Source organism: Pelobates fuscus, chromosome 7, assembly GCF_036172605.1.
Source record: "Pelobates fuscus isolate aPelFus1 chromosome 7, aPelFus1.pri, whole genome shotgun sequence".
Taxonomy (NCBI): Eukaryota; Metazoa; Chordata; class Amphibia; order Anura; family Pelobatidae; genus Pelobates; species Pelobates fuscus.
In genome coordinates, this window is record NC_086323.1 from 2,038,333 (window position 1) to 2,059,127 (window position 20,795).

Sequence of the window (20,795 nt, forward strand, 5' to 3'; positions counted from 1 at the left end):
CAAACTATGCAAGAATGTGCAATGTCAATCAGCAGTGGCTAAGGCCAATAAGGTTTTGTCATGCATGAAAAAGGGCATTCATTCTCGGGACGAGAATATAATTTTGCCTCTTTATAAATCGCTGGTAAGACCACATCTTCAATATGCTGTGCAATTTTGGGCACCTGTTCTAAAGAAGGATATTATGGCACTAGAAAAAGTGCAGAGGCGGACTACAACATTAATAAAAGAAATGGAACATACCAGCTATGAAGAAAGGTTAACAAATTTAAACCTATTGAGTTTAGAAAAACGTCGCCTGAGAGGGGATATGATAACACGATACAAATATATTCGGGGCCAATACAAACCATTGTGTGGAAATCTATTCACAAACCGGACTATACATAGGACATGAAGTCATGCGTTAAGACTGTAAGAAAGAAGATTTTGACTAAGGCAAAGAAAAGTTTTTTTTACTGAAAGAACAATAAGAATTCTCTGCCTGAAGAAGTGGTTTTATCAGAGTGCATACAGATGCCTTCAAGATTTCTCGAGGGCTGCACCGTTCCTGTGGAACTCGCTTCCCTCCTCCATTAGATGCTCACCCAGTCTCCACTCCTTGAAAAAATCGTTAAAAACCCACTTCTTCATAAAAGCGTATCAATTAAACTGTTGATAGCTCCTGACTGATTCCTCTTTTGCAACGGTCACTAGTCTAATACTATCCTTACCTTTTTGTGTCATTTTACCCCACTCCCTCTAGCATGTAAGCTCATTGAGCAGGGCCCTCAACCCCTCTGTTCCTGTGTGTCCAACTTGTCTGGTTACAACTACATGTCTATTCGTCCACCCATTGTAAAGCGCTGCGGAATTTGACGGCGCTCTATAAATATCATAATAATAATGTTCAAACAGCAACTAGATGCATACTTGCAAAAATAGAATATTCAAGGGTATACTTTTTAATGTTGGGTAATAGCTTCTTGATCCAAGGATTAATCTGACTGCCATTCTGGGGTCAAGAGGGAATTTTTCCCTAGTTTGTTGCAAAATTGGAAGTGCTTCAAACGTTTTTTTTTCCCCTTCTTTTGGATCAACAGCAAAAAACAAATGTGAGGAAGGCTGAACTTGATGGACGCAAGTCTCTTTTCAGCTATGTAACTATGTAACAAGGAGCCACCCTCATAAGGAATCCATGAATAGGATTTTCCTCGCCCCGAAGAATGGGGCAACCCCCCACAAGCAGACAAACAATGGACCAGATAGAGGTCCCCAGAAGGCCCGGCACAAAAGCCCAAGTTGCCTTTTGCCACCTTTAAAGAGTTTAAGGAGGCAGAAGAGGGCATCAACGATTTCCTGCAGGATTTTGAGCGCCAGTGCTTATTGCAGGAAGTCTCCCCGGCGGACTGAGTCACTATCTTGGCCAGGACCCTAACGGGGAGGACAGCAGAGGCCTACCGAGATGTACCAGCATACCAGGTCCGGGAGTACGAGTCGATCAAAGAGTGTCCTCCTAGCCCGGTATGCTGTAATCCCGGAGGCGTACCTCAGGAAGTTCAGGGGAACCAAGAAAGGAAAGTAGGACTCCCATGCGGAGTGGGCATGCCACATGATCTGAGCAACCCACAGCTTTGTGGCCAAGTCCCCCGAAGAGATTCTCCAAGTGTTCATGTTCGAACACTTTTACAATGGGCTCCCCACGAGGTGCAGGAATGGGTAAGAGACCGTCAGCCCAAAACAGTGACTGAAGCAGCCAAATGAGCTGACAAGTATACGGATAGTCGCTGGTCCCAATGCCCTGCTCCCTTTCCCAGCTACCAACACCCTCATCCGACCTCTGCAACAAATCACCACCACTACCTTTGTGGCTTCCCGGTCCGGTCACCCGCAACAAGCATCCTTGGGGCAGATCGGCGCTGTTTCCAATGCAGCCAGCATGACCACATCAAAATTAACTGTCCCCAAAACTGGAGCCACTCTCACTCTAGCTTATCCCCAAAGAAGAAAGGACAGGGGTGCTGTCGCCTTCTGGGTGGCCAGAGGGAATGTCCACTACCTACCCACTGCCTATGTTCACCTGGATTGGGGCACTGGAGCCCAGAGAGTAGAAGTGGATCGACTAACCACAGAGGTGCTGTTCGGCCACGACCTGGGACACCTCGCCTCCACCTTAGTTTCCGTCCAGACCTTGGAAGAAGCCTACCGCATAATGACCCGGCAGTAAGCCTGCACCACCCAAGTCGGCTCACACTCTGAGGCTACCCAAGGTCCCGTAGTTAACCCCGTAAGCGAGCCCCCCATGTCCGTCCCCCTCCCTCTGGGCACCATTCCTGTCCCTAAACCTGGGCCGCCCGGACTAGTTATCTACCCCAAGAGAGTGGGGAAGCGAGGGGACCGGCACAGGGCCCCCCTCCATCCCCTACCAATTATCGAATATCCGTTTGGCAGAGTAGCTGTTGACATCATTGGTCCCCTAGCCAAGCCTAGTTCCTCTGGGAAGAAGTACATTCTAACCATCATGGACTAGGCTACTCTGTATCCCGAGGCAGTCGCTTTGAGCATTATTCAGGCAGAGACAGTGGCTGAAGCCCTGATGCAAGTGTTCTCCCAGATGGGTTTCCCCGGGAGATCCTCTCGTACCAGGGCACCCAATTTACTGCATAAATTACCCACTAATTGTTGAGGTTATGCAGTATTAAACAGATTTCCCCTTACCACCCCCAGTCCAATGGCCTGTGCGAGCGCTGCAATGGTACATTGAAATAAATGCTCTGTACCTTTGCAGCGACTCTCCTGTTCGCTTATCAGGAGGTGCCCCATGCATCTACTAGGTTTTCCCAGTTTGAGCTAATATTCGGGCAGAGAGGGCCCCTATACCTAGTTCGGGAACACTGGGAGGTAGCTGGGGATCAGGAAGGGACCCCGATCGTCCTGGATGTGCTGGAGTTTAGGGACTGACTGGAGGAACTCACCCATCTGGTGCAGGAGAACCTCTAGGTGGCCCAGAAGCGCCAGGAGCCGTAGCTTTTAGGCTGGGCAGGAGGTTTTGGTGCTAAAACCCATCTAACATGACAGGCTGCAGGCAGCCTGGCAAGCCCATACCGGGTAGTGGAACGGAAAGAGGACACTACCTATGTGATCGGCTTATGCTCGGGTACCGGAGTCCGACGCCTGTTACATGAACATGCTAAAGCCCTACCACGAGCGGACAGAGGATGTCGCTGCCATTTGTGCGCCAGCCTCAAAGGATTATGGCAATCTTTCCCTGCCTGATCCCCTAGAGGGTGGAGCCCAGGCAGGGTCCATCGAAGAGGTCCGGTTAGAGGACCGACTAACTGTGGGAAATCGCAGACAGGCCCAGCAAATGCTGTCCGCCAAGAGCACAACGTTTTCCAATCTGTCAGGGTATACCCCCCCGACCAACAGCCTCTATGGCAGACCCCTGTACCAGGTACCAGGGAAGCATGCTGCGGAGATTCAGAAGATGCTAATGGTCCTGGAGCCCTTGTGCCTCCCCAGTAGTCCTAGTCCCAAAGAGAGAAGGGACTACCCAGTTCTGTGTGGACTACAATAGGCTTAACGACAAGACGGTCTCAGATGCATACCCCATATCGATGAGCTTCTAGATAGGATGGCTCGGGGCAGATACCTCACCACTACTGACCGGTGTAAAGAGTAGTAGCAGATCCCCCTAGCAGCGGATGGAGTCCCCAAGTCCGCCTTTGTCACCTCCTTTGGCCTGTACCAGTTTAAGGTAATGCCAGTCGGGATGAAGAATGCCCCGGCCACTTTCCAAAGGATGGTGGACCGGCTGTTAGATGGCCTCCAGGATTATGCATGTGCATACGTGGACGACATCGCCATATACAGCGTGTGAAGGACTACCTGGGTGCCTCTGTCAATCGATGCTCCTAGTGCTCACTGACAACTCCAAGCACTCCACCAGACACCATCAGCACCGTAGACCCTGCAAACCGTCACAGCTTTGTTGGGGTCTCGCCGTCCTCCATCCACCATGGACCGAAGACCAGGATCCAGCTTCCAGTGAGTGAACCTCTCCTACTCCAGAGATTATAGCAGGAACAGCTCTTATAAGAGCTAGTGATTATAACCCAGGGGAGTATAGGGATTATAGCAATCCCCAAGCCGGGGTGCCAGAGTGAATATTGCTGTCCCCTCCACACATGAGACGAGGCTCTATGTTGAGGATGAAGAGGAACTGATTTTAACGGTGCCACACTTGGCCGTATATCACAATCCCCATGCAAGGGGTACGCCCCAATGGACCTGATGGTATACTGATTTACAATGTCACAGACCAATAACAATAAGGTTACAAGGCACAGCACTCCCACACACAGCACATAATCCCTCCCCTCGGTCTGGGAGATAATTGATAATAACACTGAAGGTGTTGTCCTTCCTCCCCAGCGGCAGTGTGTGTTACAGGGAGCTGGAGGTGCCGTCCTTCCTCCCCAGCAGCAGTGTGTACCCCAGGGAGCTGAAGGTGCCGTCCTTCCTCCCCAGCGGCAGTGTGTATCCCAGGGAGCTGGAGGTGCCGTCCTTCCTCCCCAGCAGCAGTGTGTACCCCAGGGAGCTGAAGGTGCCGTCCTTCCTCCCCAGCAGCAGTGTGTACCCCAGGGAGCTGAAGGTGTTGTCCTTCCTCCCCAGCGGCAGTGTGTACCCCAGGGAGCTGAAGGTGCCGTCCTTCCTCCCCAGCGGCAGTGTGTGTTACAGGGAGCTGAATGTGCCGTCCTTCCTCCCCAGCGGCAGTGTGTACCCCAGGGAGCTGAAGGTGTCGTCCTTCCTCCCCAGCGGCATTGTGTATCCCAGGGAGCTGGAGGTGCCGTCCTTCCTCCCCAGCAGCAGTGTGTACCCCAGGGAGCTGAAGGTGCCGTCCTTCCTCCCCAGCGGCAGTGTGTATCCCAGGGAGCTGGAGGTGCCGTCCTTCCTCCCCAGTAGCAGTGTGTACCCCAGGGAGCTGAAGGTGCCGTCCTTCCTCCCCAGCGGCAGTGTGTACCCCAGGGAGCTGAAGGTGCCGTCCTTCCTCCCCAGCGGCAGTGTGTGTTACAGGGAGCTGAATGTGCCGTCCTTCCTCCCCAGCGGCAGTGTGTACCCCAGGGAGCTGAAGGTGTCGTCCTTCCTCCCCAGCGGCATTGTGTATCCCAGGGAGCTGGAGGTGCCGTCCTTCCTCCCCAGCAGCAGTGTGTACCCCAGGGAGCTGAAGGTGCCGTCCTTCCTTCCCAGCGGCAGTGTGTATCCCAGGGAGCTGGAGGTGCCGTCCTTCCTCCCCAGCAGCAGTGTGTACCCCAGGGAGCTGAAGGTGCCGTCCTTCCTCCCCAGCAGCAGTGTGTACCCCAGGGAGCTGAAGGTGTCGTCCTTCCTCCCCAGCAGCAGTGTGTACCCCAGGGAGCTGAAGGTGCCGTCCTTCCTCCCCAGCAGCAGTGTGTACCCCAGGGAGTTTAAGGTGTCGTCCTTCCTCCCCAGCGGCAGTGTGTACCCCAGGGAGCGGAAGGTGTCATCCTTCCTCCCCAGTGGCAGTGTGTAGCCCAGGGAGCGGAAGGTGTCGTCCTTCCTCCCCAGCGGCAGTGTGTATCCCAGGGAGCTGAAGGTGTCGTCCTTCCTCCCCAGCGGCAGAGAGTCCTGCAGGGAGCAGAGACCGTCAGTCTCGCACCCCAGCCGCAGGACAAAAATATTGAAAGGGGAGACAGTTGGTCCCCCTCACCACCAGCAAAGAGAGTGTCAGGGAGAGGAGCTGGTTACCCCCTCTCCCCAGCGGCAGTCTACAGTTCAGAGAGAGGAACTTGTTACACCCTCTCTCCAGCGGCAGCCCAACCCACCAACGGGAGATGTTACACTCCCCAACGATGCAGATGGGACCGTAGGCTCTGCACTTGCAACACCAGGGGTAAGGACGGTCGGTCCTGTCCCCCAGCCACAGAGCAGTGTATCCAGAGGGGAGAGAGTTGGTCTCCCCCTCCCACAACCGGACTCCAACCAGGCTACTTCCGTGGTAGCACTGGCATCAGAGCAGAGTACCGCTGGTCTCTGCCCACTCAGCAGCCCACCAAGCAGCCCACCAGCAGCCCACAGTCGTGGTGAGGCACCTGGATATGGACAAAGTTCTCCTCTACCCTGGTGTAGTAACCAGTTATTGTGGGTGGGCTGTACTGCTGTTTCTGTTTTGTGGGTGGGTTGCTGGACTAACCAGGGCACTGACCGGCAGGAGGTCAGATACCCCGTTAGTCTAATTGGTAAAGGGGAGAAGTGTGGCGAAACCAACCTCGCCACTGTGAACTGGAGAAGCCTGGTTGCTAGCCTCCTGCCCTTGGACTATGACCACTGCTTGACCCTCAACACAGAGCCTTGTCTCGTTATTGGGGGGTGTAACGGACCGTTTCACTTACAAGAGGATAAAACCCAGTTTAGGCGATATCCCCCTTTTCCATTGACCAGCAGCTACAGCAATCACCAATCTCCCGAACTGGAAAAACACGAACCCTGGAATCAGCTGAACAGGAAAAGCATATAATCCGCTTACACTCCTGGCAGTCAGCATACAATCCAATTCCCCCAAAAACGAGACGACACGTCGGTTTGAGGGTCAAGCAGAATCTCAGGTCGGTAACACCCAGCCTGCTTTTTATTACAGTTGTGCACATACAGGATACACCCAGGGGGAGGCATAAAACAACCAATCAAGTAACAGTACAACCCACATATCCCCTCCCCTCAGATAAGCAATTAACATAATTACTACATACAGTAAAAATACAGTTTCCACACATACTCTAACTTTAAAACGATACATCACATTCACATAAAAATACATATCCACAATCAATCCATTCAGGGGAACAACATATTAAAAAATGGCATGAATCCGACCAGGGGTTCAAAAGTTAGTAAAAGTATCTTTTGGGCCCTGGCTGGCAGCATGGCAAAATCAGGCTCAAACAGTAAAAGTAAAACATCCCCACAATGCATCATGGCTTCCTCCCTTCTGCCCTGGAGATAATTGGAGAAGTAATCCAATTATCTCCCAGGTCAAAGACAAAACTCCATTACACATGTGGGGACCTAAATACAGGATTATGTTTTAAAATATATAAAGTTACTTTTTATACATAAAACACAGACATGTAACATATCCCCAGATAGCTCAGATCTGCGTGCACATTATTAGGTGAATGGCACGCAGACCACACAAATACAGTTTAATTGCCATGGAGCCAAAGTCTTTCATTATATGAATAGGCTCCATGGCATAGCTATCTGGGGGTATCACTGCTCGCACAGGGCAAGTACCGAATGGCCCCCACTGTGTTTAAAGGGCCAGAATGAGTGACATGCACTCTGTTAGGGCCGAATACGTTTTGTAAAAGGGCCCAATCTCCCAGGGCCATAGTCCAAAGGCAAGAGGCGGGCAAGCAGCCCCCTCCAAGGAACGTGGCGAGGTCGGTTTCGCCACAGGGGGATTCACTGTATGCTGTTAGAGACTGATTGCCAGGAGTGTAAGCTGATTGTATGCTTTTCCTGTTCGTCTGTTAGCAGCTATTCATGAGGTTCCAGTTCGGGAGTTGGAGTGCTATTTTGTATCCAGTTCGGGAGTTTGGTGTTCTGCAGTAGCTGTGCCTGTCTCAGAAAGGGGATTATCCCTTAAACGGATTTTAACCCCTTGTCTGCTGAAACGGTCAGTTACACGGACGGTCTAGTTCGGTAGTTTGAAAATTGACAAAATACCGAACAGAGTCAATAGAGTCATCCAGACGAATGATTCAACGAATAGTGCCCTTCTAAGCTGTATAGAACCGAACGCAGGTGGTGATGGAAGTCCAGCGGTATTTGGGAGTTTCTGTGTCCGATTTTAGTTCCATGAGATTCATGCCCAAACACCGCTGCCTGCGTTCATGCAAATGATATGGCCGCCACCTCTTGGTTGTCCATAGGAATTGCGGCCACCCTGACGAACAATTAGAACACTGTGGCGAGAACGTTCCAAGGGTGGTCTCTGGTTCTTGCGGTTGTTCGATTGCAGATTCGAACCGCTTCGGGAGTTCGAAGTGTCACTGAGTAAATAATGTCAGAAGTCCAAAAGGCACAAAAGTGGTTTTAACTAAGTTTTATCACAGGGGCCATAGTCACAGGGCAGGAGGCTGGCAAACAGGCTCCTCCAAAAGCCAGTGGCGAGGTTACTTTTGCCACACAGCGATACTTGGGAGGAACAACTGGTACATGTGGGGGCTGTGCTGGACAGGATTGACTCTGAAGCCCAGCTAGTGCAACCTGGGGATGACGGAGATACAATACCTGGGACACAGGGTGGGGTGTGGAACACAGAAGTCGGAGCCAGCCAAAGTGGAGGCAATAGCTAGCTGGCCCCGTCCCCTCACTAAGACCCAGGTGCTGGCTTTCCTAGGGACGGCCGGTTATTATAGTAAATTTGTCCCCAACTACAGTGCCCTAGCTAAACCCCTCACCGACCTGACCAAGTCTTTGCCCAGACAAGTACACTGGACCCCAGTGACGGACACCCCGAGTGAGGAGGGGTATATGCAGCCAGAGATGTCCTTTTCCCCTAGTCTTGAGCAGCGCTGCAGTGTTCTCCAGTTGATATCCCAGCAGACCATGAATCCGATATAGCTGTAGAGCTCTTATAAGAGCTAGCAGTTATAGCTGTATAGTGGTTCCCTACAATCACAAGACGAGGCTGTGTGTTGAGGGTTAAGTGAACTGGTTTAATGGTGGCCACGCTGACCTTTTATGCAAGTAGAACACCCACATGGACCTTGTTGGGGACAGGAACACAAACTTACACACTAATAACAGAGTTACAACATAAGGCATACAATCCCTCCCATTTGCCTGGGAGATAATGGAGTCAATTACTGTATCAACTCAATTATCTCCAGGCGAAAAAGAACATATTTTATAAAACATTCTGAAAATACCCTAAAATCACACATGAACCCCATAAAAAGTATATCCCCTGATAGTTCCGATCTGGGTGAGCAAAATATCCAAAAATCACCCAGATCGTTTCATTGGTTCGGCATTCGTATGGAAGTCTTATTTCTGACCGACCACACCCGAGGCTCGTGTCTAGAATAGTTCCATAGAATCAGCTGGGGCGGTCGGTCTCTTTCGTGGACTTCAAATGTAACCAAAATGTCTTGAATAGCTGTTTGTGGGAATGCTAGTCATGTGTCCCTTGATCGGGAGCTGTTTTTCACTGAATGTCGCCTCTTTCGGATGGATTAGAACAAACTAAGGAAGTCTCAGCTTCTCATCTCAAGTCTCATCTTTCGGATGGATTAGAACAAATCCTGGAAGTCTCAGCGGTGTTCGTGCATACAAATCGATGGCCACCCAGTGAACCACTTATAACATTCAGAGTGCAGTTAGAGCAAGTGTCAATAAGGTCAATTGGCGGCACACAACTGCTTTGGGTGGTCCAAGGGTTCGGTATAACGTTCGTTATACGAACCAGCTGGGGCAAAGTCTGTTAGGTTTGGTTCGTATACCGATCCAGGCGAAATGAAAATAATGTCCAGGAACAGGTCGCTTCGTGCTATGCTACGTTGCTTCGTGTGCTACGGAAGTTGTTGCCCAGGGTGGTAAACTACGCTACGCCGCTTCGTGTGGGACATCAAGAAGCTGCAGCACTATCTGTATGGACAGCAATTCACACTGCACACAGATCACAACCAGGTGGTGTGGCTTAACTGGGTCGCAGGGGACAATGGTGGAGTCTGGCCCTACAACCGTTTGACTTTATTATTCACTACTGACCCGGTAAGCAGAACGGCAATGCTGACGGATTGTCCAGACAGACGGCCCTAGATAAATGATCCGTGAGGACTCCCCCGGACATCCCCAAGCTGACCCGTTGGGATCAGACTGTGTATGCTGGCTTGTGGTTAAGGGAGAGCTACGTGGTGAGACCGCTGCCTGTTTGTAAATTGCTGTGTGTCATTCCCCATATTTCTCCCCTATCGTGTGCTGTAATTTTGTATTTTACCTACTCCCCATTCGGGAGGCCCAATACGAATGGGTTCTGTTCGCCTCTTGAACGGGGACCACCTCGATACCCTATTTTAGAATGTTTGTTTAGAATGTTCACACCTCATTTACGAGGTGTGAAAAATCACAAACCCCAATGGACGCCTGCCGACCCGTTCGTTAAATCAACGCCATCCAAGGGGGAGCATTTGCGGATTGCTTCCCACCTCGTTCGGCTCCCACACGAGGACCACCCCAGTGCCCCTTGGAGTGTTCACACCAACCCATTAGAACGTTGGCAACTTGCAACATAAGTGTGAAACCGCAAGGGAAGTAATTAATGAGCGCTTGCCTAGGTACATCCAGGTAGTGTTCCTTCAACTTTCAAACTGCAAACTATGCTTCCAAAGCTGTTGCTAGGAACATTCAGTGCCTTTGCAATCTTTTTGTATCCTTTTGATTGTTTGTAAAAGGCGATTATCTCTTCTCAAACCCCTAGGCAGGTTCAGATAATTCAATTGTTCCAGCTCAAGCACACCTGGTGCAACTAATGAATCCCTTGATTAGTCGCATCAGGTGTGCTTGCAACAACACCTGTTTTGCACATTTGTGCTGTTGTGAGGGATTCTATTCGTGGGGTTGAATAATTTTGAGATTGGAGAAGTCATTATAAGTCGCATTTTCAGTTGAATTATGGAGGAAACCACTTATAGCATTTGTTGTGTTGAGCTATGTCAATTGCTTTTGTTTGATTTGTTTATTGCAAACAATTGAAAGTCTAAATATTGACAATAAACCTGATTGAATCATTTTGATTACAACTGTACCAAAAATTAGACATGTGCAATTCGTTTCGGGCCGAATATGAATTCGGCCAAATCGGAAATTCGGGTACTTCCGAATGTCTGAATAGCCGAAGTGCCGAATTACCGAGGTCCCGAAGTTCCAAAATTACCGAATTTCCGAAGTGTCGAAGCACAGTATTGCCTAAGTACTAATATACTTACCCAGTGGAGGAAGAAGAAGAATGTTACACTGTATACAATTTTAAATAAAAAGTATACAAAAACATAGCCAGGATTTGCAACACTCACAACAATCAAGTAACATACATTCATATAAAATGTAAGTTACTTGGCCAGTCAGTGTAATGACAGGAATGAATAAGTAGATAGCTCCCTAATATTGTGGGAATTAGGGAGTTATCTACTAAAAGGCTGAAAGACCTGAATTGGTCTTTCAGCCAAATTTACTAATACTAAGTAACGATTACTTAGTATTAGTAAATTATGCCCCTACTCGCTATACCGCGAGTAGGGGCATGTCTGTTAAACAATGAGCAGCCTGTGGCTGCTCACTGTAAAAAAATAAAATAAAAAAAAAAAACGTCCCCCCCCCCTTCCTAACCTGAAGGGGGGACCTATTGCCCCCCCTGGCCCCCATCCATGAGTGGCGGGTGGGGGCCCTAAATAATAATTAGGGGGGGACCTAATGTCCTCCCCCCTGGCCCCTACTCCTGAGCAGTGGGTGGGGGCCCTAAAATACTAGTAACCAATCAGAGAGTTTTGAGTCAAATTACACAGCGTGGGAAAATTCCAAAGAACTTTCCCACGCTGTGTAAAATGACACAGAGCACTCTGATTGGTGGTTTTCAAACCAACCAGAGTGCTGTGACAGGTAAATGTAGAGACTTACCTGTCAGTCTCTTCATTTACCTGTCAGAGCACTCTGATTGGATGGCTTAAACCCACCAATCAGAGTGCTCTGAGCCTAATTGCAGGGCGGGGCAAGGCTTTATAAGCCTTCCCCCGCCCTGCAGAGCTCAGTCTGCGTGGAGCCCTCGCCGTGTGAAGATGGATTATTTTATTTTGCGCTTGTTTGGGTTTTTTTTTGCGTTGGTTATTATGGCTTTTTATTTGACCTTTTTTGGGGCTAAAAAAAGATTTTTTTTTTCCAGGTACTTAGTTAAATGGTCCCCCCTCATTATTTTTAGGGTGAGGGGGGTAATTTTTTGGGGGAGGGGGTGACTGGGAGTTTGGGGACCCCTAGTCACCTGGGGGAGGTTTTTTTTTTTATTTAGGGCCCCCACCCACCACTCAGGGGTGGGGGCCAGAGGGGAGGACATTAGGTCCTCCCCCTAATTAGTATTTTATGGCCCCCAACCACTGCTCAGGGGTAGGGGCCAGGGGGGAGGACTTTAGATCCCCCCCCTCATTCTAATTTAGAGCCCCCACCCACCGCGAGGGGGTGGGGGCGAGGCCATTAGGTCCCCCCCTAATTAGTTTTTAGGGCCCCGAATTTCCGAAGTGCTGAAGTTCAGAAGTGCCGAATTGCCCAGTCCCGAATTTCGGAATGCTGAACCGAACCGAAAATTTTTCCCATGCACATGCCTACCAAAAATTCTCATAGCAGCCAATGCATTGTGACTGAATTGGTGTCTGCAGTTCTACAGAAACCAGAATTGTCACCGGCCATTACAGGAGCCTCAGTCTGGTGCAAACCCTGATAAGAAGGCAAACCATTGCTAGACGGTTTGCCCCTTTACCAGAGAACCAGGCCAGGGTCCTCCTGGCATCAGAACTATTGGAGCAGACTGTAACCCTTTAAGGATTAAATATGTATCCTAAATTCATGGTAACCTCATACTATGAAACAAGTAAATCCTTGTGAGACTTTAATCTCTGGAAGATCAGGTAGCCAGAAGATTGAGTCTGATCTCTGGTCACCATTAAAATCACAATATTTCCATAAAGAATTACCTGTGATAACTCCAAGCAAGTGTAATCGTAGCCGTACCAAGGGACACCCATAACAAGCTTTTTGGGGTCAATGTCCAAATTAATGAATTTATCATAACCTGAAACAAAAAATTATAAATGGTTTAGAAAGGAGACAAAATTCGAGCAGACGATGAATCTATTCAGGAAATAAAATAGGACACGGGATTAGGTGTTACACGTCATACCATAACGCATGGCAGAGATACAAAAGCCTTTTTACTAACATACCCAACAACTCCTATCAAGTGCAGCCACACCAGAATTCTGAAGATCAGACATTGAATTGGTCTTGGAAAGAAGTACAAGTAAAAACAATGCACTTCCCATGAATAGGGGATTGTTATCCTGCAGTGTTTACTAACCTAAGGACCCCATGGCTTGTAGCGTTAGACTTCACCCAGGAAAGTTAATATTGAGCAGTATTGGCTGGGGAAGGTCATCCTGTGTTCTGCTGATATACTATTAACAGTTATAATCAAACAAAGTCCTCCCGTACCTCCCCAAGACATTGGAAGCATACAGAAAAAGTCATCATTAGAAGCTATAAACCCTTAATGGAAATTTAACTCGAGCTTTATAGGTTTATTCACTAAACTAAGAACACAATACAATAGGCACCATAGAAACATAGAATGTGACGGCAGATAAGAACCATTCGGCCCATCTAGTCTGCCCAGTTTTCTAAATACTTTCATTAGTCCCTGGCCTTATCTTATAGTTAGGATAGCCTTATGCCTATCCCACGCATGCTTAAACTCCTTTACTGTGTTAACCTCTACCACTTCAGCTTGAAGGCTATTCCATGCATCCACTACCCTCTCAGTAAAGTAATACTTCCTGATATTTTTAAACCTTTGCCCCTCTAATTTAAGACTATGTCCTCTTGTTGTGGTAGTTTTCTTCTTTTAAATATAGTCTCCTCCTTTACTGTGTTGATTCCCTTTATGTATTTAAATGTTTCTATCATATCCCCACTGTCTTGTCTTTCCTCCAAACTATACATGTTAAGTTCCTTTAACCTTTCCTTGTAAGATTTATCCTGCAATCCATGAGCCAGTTTAGTAGCCCTTCTCTGAACTCTCTCCCAGCGCTGTATGTAGCGCAAGGCTGACAAGGCAAAAAAGTCGCCCCCCGAACGCCTCAGCAGATACCTTGTCAGCCTCTGGTCCTGAGAGGCTGGTCACCTTGGGGCCGGCTAAGGCTGGCATCTCCTGATATTGAAGGTGGGTGGCGAAAGAACACTCTCCCCATGACCTCTTCCTGCTCAGCTCTGTAACGGATCCTTCCGTTAATGGACGCTTCCTAGCTTGTACCGAGGACCACAAGCACCGCACCGGACACCACAACCACCGCAGACTCCGCAACCGCCGTAACTTGACTGGAGTCTCGCCGTCTTCCTTCCACCCTGGGTCGGCTTCTGTCCTCCAGGACCGTGTGGGAAAGACCTCTTCCTTCCACCCTGTATGAACCTCCAGCATCCAGGACTGTGTGGGGAAGAACTCTCCTCCAAGGAGAGCGTAACAGGAACAGCTCTTAAAAGAGCTAAGTGATTCAAGCTCAGGGGAGTACGCAGAGCATAGCAATCCCCAGTGTGATTATAACAACTCCCTCCAATAACGAGACAAGGCTATGTTTTGAGGGATCAAGAAGAACTGTCTAAAACTTTATTTTACTTGGGACTAGCCCATATGGTCATAGCATTAACGTTGCTGTGAAAACTCAATAAAATTACAAACAGTCAAATCATAGCAGGCAACATACAGTGACTTATTATAACATAATTACATATTTATAAGTGGGTGGGGAAGACCATAATTAACACAAAATGTCTCTCCTGCATGCAGAATTAGCAATATGCAAATCTACCCGAATACGCAAATTACCAGTCTTGCTATTCGGGTAGTGCATATTACTGTTGCTACCAACAGAGGGCACTACACAAGCTCCATAGCCAAATCCACCTAGTTGGTAGCAATCCTCAGCAGTACAGGAGAGCAGGCAATACATTTCACAGTACACACACACACAAACACTATAAACAATTACATTACACACACCCTGCACCTATAATGGGTACAGGGTGACTAAAACATAATAGAAATAAAGCAACCTACATAAATAGTCTGTCTGAAGGTAGAATAGGGGCTTTAAAGCCAAATTCATAGAAGAGTCATAGTCACAGGGGAGGAGGCTGACAAGCAGGCCTCTCCAGGACCAAGTGGCGAAGGGCACTTCGTCACATATCTCCACTTCGGGGGGGAAGACTAACCAGGCACCTGACTTTGTCGGTCAGTGCCTAAGTTAGTCGATTCACCCACCGACCATAAGCAAGTGCCAGAGTAGCCCACCCACAACAAACAGTTATCAGAGCAGCCCACCCACAGCAAACAGTGACTGCACCTGGGTATTCCTCGGGGTTGATGGGGCAACACGCTGTGGGGACTTGAGGGGCAGAGGCCAGCGGCGCCCTGCCCTGATGCCAGCACTTCTGCTGGGATGAGGGGGTGCAGGCTAGTCCTGTAACAAGGGGGTCGGTAGGGCAGGCCGTTCTGCCCTGATGCCAGCTCTTCTGCTGGTATAGCCTCCAGGACATCATGCTCTGGACAAGGGACAAAGGGAGGGCAGAGGCCAACTGCACTCTGCCCAGCTGCCAGCTCTTCTGTTGGGGTGCTTGGGACATAGTCCGGCTCAGTAGCCAGGGGAACATGGGGGTCAGTGGGGGTTAACATCTCCTCTGTTAACCCTGGTGCCAAGTTAGGAGTTAGCTGGGGAGGGGAGAATTGCCTTACCTCCTCCTCTTGATACTCCTGCGATGGTAGCTGGGGATCTGGACAGGCTGTCCAGCATCCCTGTGGGTCAGGCACAGAGACCACGGTCCCATCTGCACCGCCTGTAAAATTGGTGTCTGCCCTTGGTAGGGTAAGCTGCTGCTGGGGAGAGAGGGGGCTGTGCTCCTCTCCCAGAAACACATGCTGCCGCTGGAGAGGGAGACCGACTGCCTCCACTCCCGTAACATTGTCCTGCTGCTGGGGAGAGAGACCAACTTTCTCTGCTCCCTGTCGGACACACTGCTGCGGGGGGGGGGGGGGGGGGGAGGGGGGGGGGGGGAGGACGACACCTTCGGCCCCCTGTAACTCACACTGTCACTGGGGAGGAAGGACGACACCTTCGGCCCCCTGTAACTCGCACTGCAGCTGGGGAGGGAGGACGACACCTTCAGCTCACTGGAACTCGCACTGCCGCTGGGGAGGAAGGACAACACCTTCAGCTCCCTGGGACCCACACTGCCGCTGGGGAGGAAGGACGACATCTTCGGCTCCCTGGATCTCGCACTGCCCTGGCGGTACCTCCAAGGTATACTGGGACTGACTGGAACTGACTGGAACTGAGTAGGTATTGGTAATCCTGCTCCAGTTCCCATTCCTGGATGGCCAATTCAAACAGGTCTGGCTCTAGGTGTCACGCTTCTCGTCGCGACATCCAGACTGCAAGACGAGGTCGCCCCAGAAGTGCCCAACAAGGGATTTGAACCATGGTTCTTCTGGACTGTATCCTGCTATGTTACCTCTGAGCCATTTCAGCACTTTGGATAACTCCTCTTTATTCTTGAATTGCCTGCAGCACTAGGGGGCTGGACTTCACCAGGCTCAGACCTGTCAGTAACTCTCCAGCTGAATCTGATACCCAATTAACAAGGTATAAGACACTGCCCCTCCCTAAGGGCAGTGTCAGTTCATTGACTCTGGTTCCTGTTATTTCGAGTTCCTGTTGTCCTGTTAGTTTTCGGCTTCTGACCTTGGCTTTGTTCTTGTTGATCCTGTATTCTGGCATCCTCTGACCTCCGACTTACCCACGACGATTCTCCTGCTCTTGTCCTTGTCTGTACTTCGACCTGGTTATCCTGAAACAGCCCCCGTGCACAGACTCACAGGCCAGGTGAGTTCTTCCCTGACCACCTTGGCCTGTGTTTAATTGCAAGGGTGAGCATATCTCTGCACACTGGACTCCCACCAAGGTAAGCCTTGACACTAGGTCTTCATCCATAGGGAGATCTAGTATGGTTACTCTGGATTCATATATGTCCCATAGCCGTGACTCTGCAGCGTCCCCGAACCTTGGTCTGGCAAAGGCATCCCATAATAGGCCAGGGCCATTGTAATCCTCGCCCTCTGGTCTGTCGCACTTAGCCATCCCGGGAACATGCTGAACTGCATACCAATGTAGCGCCTGTATGCGTCGTCGAGCCCCAGTTCCCTCCATGCCAGAGAATTAAGCTGCATTACCAACTCCCACCTGGGCTGTTCTCCCATCATAGGCATCCATAGGGCCACTCTGGCCTGTAGTCGCTGCTCCTCGCTGGGGAGACGCTCACCTCGCCAAAAATGGATACCCTCCAGGGCTTCGGCCCACACCTCTTTCCTGGCGCCCTCTCTGCAGTCCAACATGGTTGCCTCTGATACTGGCTCACCCAATGGGGCCAAGAGGCTCTGTAACCTCCAGTCAAACTCATCCTCCACTTCAAGCGCTGTCCAGGGACTTGCTGCCTCCATATCGCTCCGTAATAATTCCGGTGTCTCCAGGATGCTGCTCCTCATGCTAGAAAGCCATCCCACCGCTGCCACCACTGTAACGGATCCTTCCGTTAATGGACGCTTCCTAGCTTGTGCCGAGGACCACAAGCACCGCACCGGACACCACAACCACCGCAGACTCCGCAACCGCCGTAACTTGACTGGAGTCTCGCCGTCTTCCTTCCACCCTGGGTCGGCTTCTGTCCTCCAGGACCGTGTGGGAAAGACCTCTTCCTTCCACCCTGTATAAACCTCCAGCATCCAGGACTGTGTGGGGAAGAACTCTCCTCCAAGAAGAGCGTAACAGGAACAGCTCTTAAAAGAGCTAAGTGATTCAAACTCAGGGGAGTACGCAGAGCATAGCAATCCCCAGTGTGATTATAACAACTCCCTCCAATAACGAGACAAGGCTATGTTTTGAGGGATCAAGAAGAACTGTCTAAAACTTTATTTTACTTGGGACTAGCCCATATGGTCATAACATTAACATTGCTGTGAAAACTCAATAAAATTGCAAACAGTCAAATCATAGCAGGCAACATACAGTGACTTATTATAACATAATTACATATTTATAAATGGGTGGGGAAGACCATAATTAACACAAAATGTCTCTCCTGCATGCAGAATTAGCAATATGCAAATCTACCCGAATATGCAAATTACCAGTCTTACTATTCAGGTAGTGCATATTGCTGTTGCTACCAACAGAGGGCACTAAACAGGCTCCATAGCCAAATCCACCTAGTTGGTAGCAATCCTCAGCAGTACAGGAGAGCAGGCAATACCTTTCACAGTACACACACACACACACACACACACTATAAACAATTACATTACACACACACACACACACACACACACACACTGCACCTATAATGGGTACAGGGTGACTAAAACATAATAGAAATAAAACAACCTACATAAATAGTCTGTCTGAAGGTAATATAGGGGCTTTAAAGACAAATTCATCAAAGAGTCATAGTCACAGGGGAGGAGGCTGGCAAGCAGGCCTCTCCAGGACCAAGTGGCAAAGGGCACTTCGTCACAAGCTCCTTCACGCGCACCGCAGTGATGCTGGAGTCGGAAAATGAGGACACTCCAGCCCCAGCATCACTGAGAGGCGCGTGAGGGAGCAGAGCAGTAGAATTATAACTCCCTATTCGCCGCCTCCACTGTGTGCCCGCCTGCCAGTTTTGCCATGAGTTTTAAATCCAAGATGCATTATCTTGCACTTATCCACATTAAATGGCAGTTGCCACAGCTCTTAGTATATAAACAAAAGGAGGAATACCGCACACTTATTAGAATCCTGGTGCAGCCAGACCTGGGGTTGACCACCCCTCCTGTAGTGGTTAAACAAAATTGTGGTCCAGGCACTCAAGGATCAGTTGAACAGCAGGTTTATTGGACAAAGTGCAACAATTTGATTATAGCTTGAGAAAGATCCCTTGTGGTATCAAAACATTGCACTTTGTCCAATAGGCCTGCAATTCAACTGATCATTGAGTGCCTGGACCACAATTCTGTTTAGTTGCTACTGCTCTGACCATTTTCTAGTTTACCTTAATCATTTGCCATTTGGCTTATCCCTCCTGGAACATCAACCCTGTTCCATATCTTAGGATCATCAGCAAAAAGACATTCCTTACCATCAAGACCTTATGCAATTTCACTAATAAAAATATTAAAGAGAATGGGTCCAAGTACAGATCCCTGAGGTACCCCACTGGTGACAAGCCCATGCTTCGAATATACTCCATTGACTACAACCCTTTGTTGCCTGTCACTCAGCCACTGCCTTACCCATTCAACAATATTGGAATCCAAACTTAAAGATTGCAGTTTATTGATAAGCCTTCTATGTGCAACAGTGTCAAAAGCCTTACTGAAATCTAGGTAAGCAATGTCTACAGCACCACCCTGATCTATTATTTTAGTTACCCAATCAAAAAAATCAAAAAGATTAGTTTGGCATGATCTCCCTGAAGTAAAACACAACATTCGCTAACTTCCAATCTTCTGGGACTACTCCTGTTAACAATGATTGGTTAAATAAATCTGTTAATGCTTTAGCTAGTATACCACTAAGTTCCTTTAATAACTTTGGGTGTATTCCATCAGGTCCCATTGACTTATTTGTCTTTACTTTTCACAGTTGAAATAGAACCACTTCCTCTGTAAACTCACATGTAACAAATGACTCAGTCTTATTTTCATCAGGTTTTCATCTGTAAATACTGAACACAAATATTCAGAGGCAGCCAGCTAGCAGAGGCGGCTCTCTAAGTGATTTAGGTGGCTGCCTGTCAGTGTATTTATATCGGCAGACATTTTGTGCTATGATAGAAATACAAAGTATATATTCTGAAGTCAATCTAAACAGACCAGACTCCATTTTGTTATCTTCAAGTTAACAAAAGACACAAAATTTCTATCCTTTCTGTTACACTAACCTTAGCCTGAACCTAAGAATGTCTTGTATATACAAACCAAAGAGATAAGACATTGAGAACGGGGGATGGACAGACTGTCTAAAATGCTAATGGAATAGAATAAATACTAAACCCAGACATAGTTGACAGAGAAGATTAAATAATTAATTTTACTTTCTTTATGTACAAGATCCCATTGTGAGTATAAGTTCATTTTTAGTTCACAATGTGTCATATAAGGAATTACTACAAAAAAAAGAGAGACTCAAACATTCAAGAGTCAAGCATTCAAAATTTCAGGTTGAGAGATCGATCAAGGCAGAGCCAGGAGGGGTAATGCAGAGAAAGAGACCCATGACAAACAAGTTCTTGAAGCTACATGAGAACATCTGGTGAGAATATCTATTTACTGGTAATTATACTGAATTCATTAATTAATATAAATTAATTAAAAAATTTTAATAGCATGATATATGACTGAATAAATCACGATTAGATTTCAGTATTTAGAAATCTTATTAATACGAAATACATTATTACACTTTTTACTCTGCAGGTAAAAACAATAACTTTGTATTTATGTGACATATCACATGTTAGCATATCGTGATATCTATCCAGCTGTATTGATTTGCTCTAAAATAAGATAAAATATCTGTTATTAAAATTAGACAAATTAATTAAATATCAGCTTATAAAACATATAGATTTCTTCTCATTGGATGGATTCAAGGAAATGACTAATGACTATGACTGATTTAAATGTCAATTTATTTAAAATTACATAGGAATAGATCTTAAATCCCTAGAAGAGGTCTAGCCAGCATTGCAAGGGTTATTTCTAACTGCCAGCTGAAAGTTTTTATTGCTTTACGCTGCAGCTCTAAGGAATTCTCTTCTCCCCGTGAAACTTTCTTTGTCTTTGTGAAAGACAGTCATAAATCTTCTTGACAATTAAGTACGCATGTTACTCATTATTATTTAAAATGTCACAATAAATTATCTATTTTTATAACAAATTGTGA

General features: G+C 48.0%; 1 protein-coding gene across 1 annotated transcript in view; it reads right to left on the bottom strand.

Annotated features, from left to right (window-relative positions):
* CTBS (chitobiase) overlaps positions 1-20,795 on the bottom strand; it is an 89,676-nt gene that overhangs the window by 6,804 nt on the left and 62,077 nt on the right. The window contains exon 5 of the mRNA XM_063427627.1: positions 12,744-12,841. Within this exon, the coding sequence (XP_063283697.1) occupies positions 12,744-12,841 (98 nt within the window). The remainder of the gene's footprint in view (positions 1-12,743; positions 12,842-20,795) is intronic.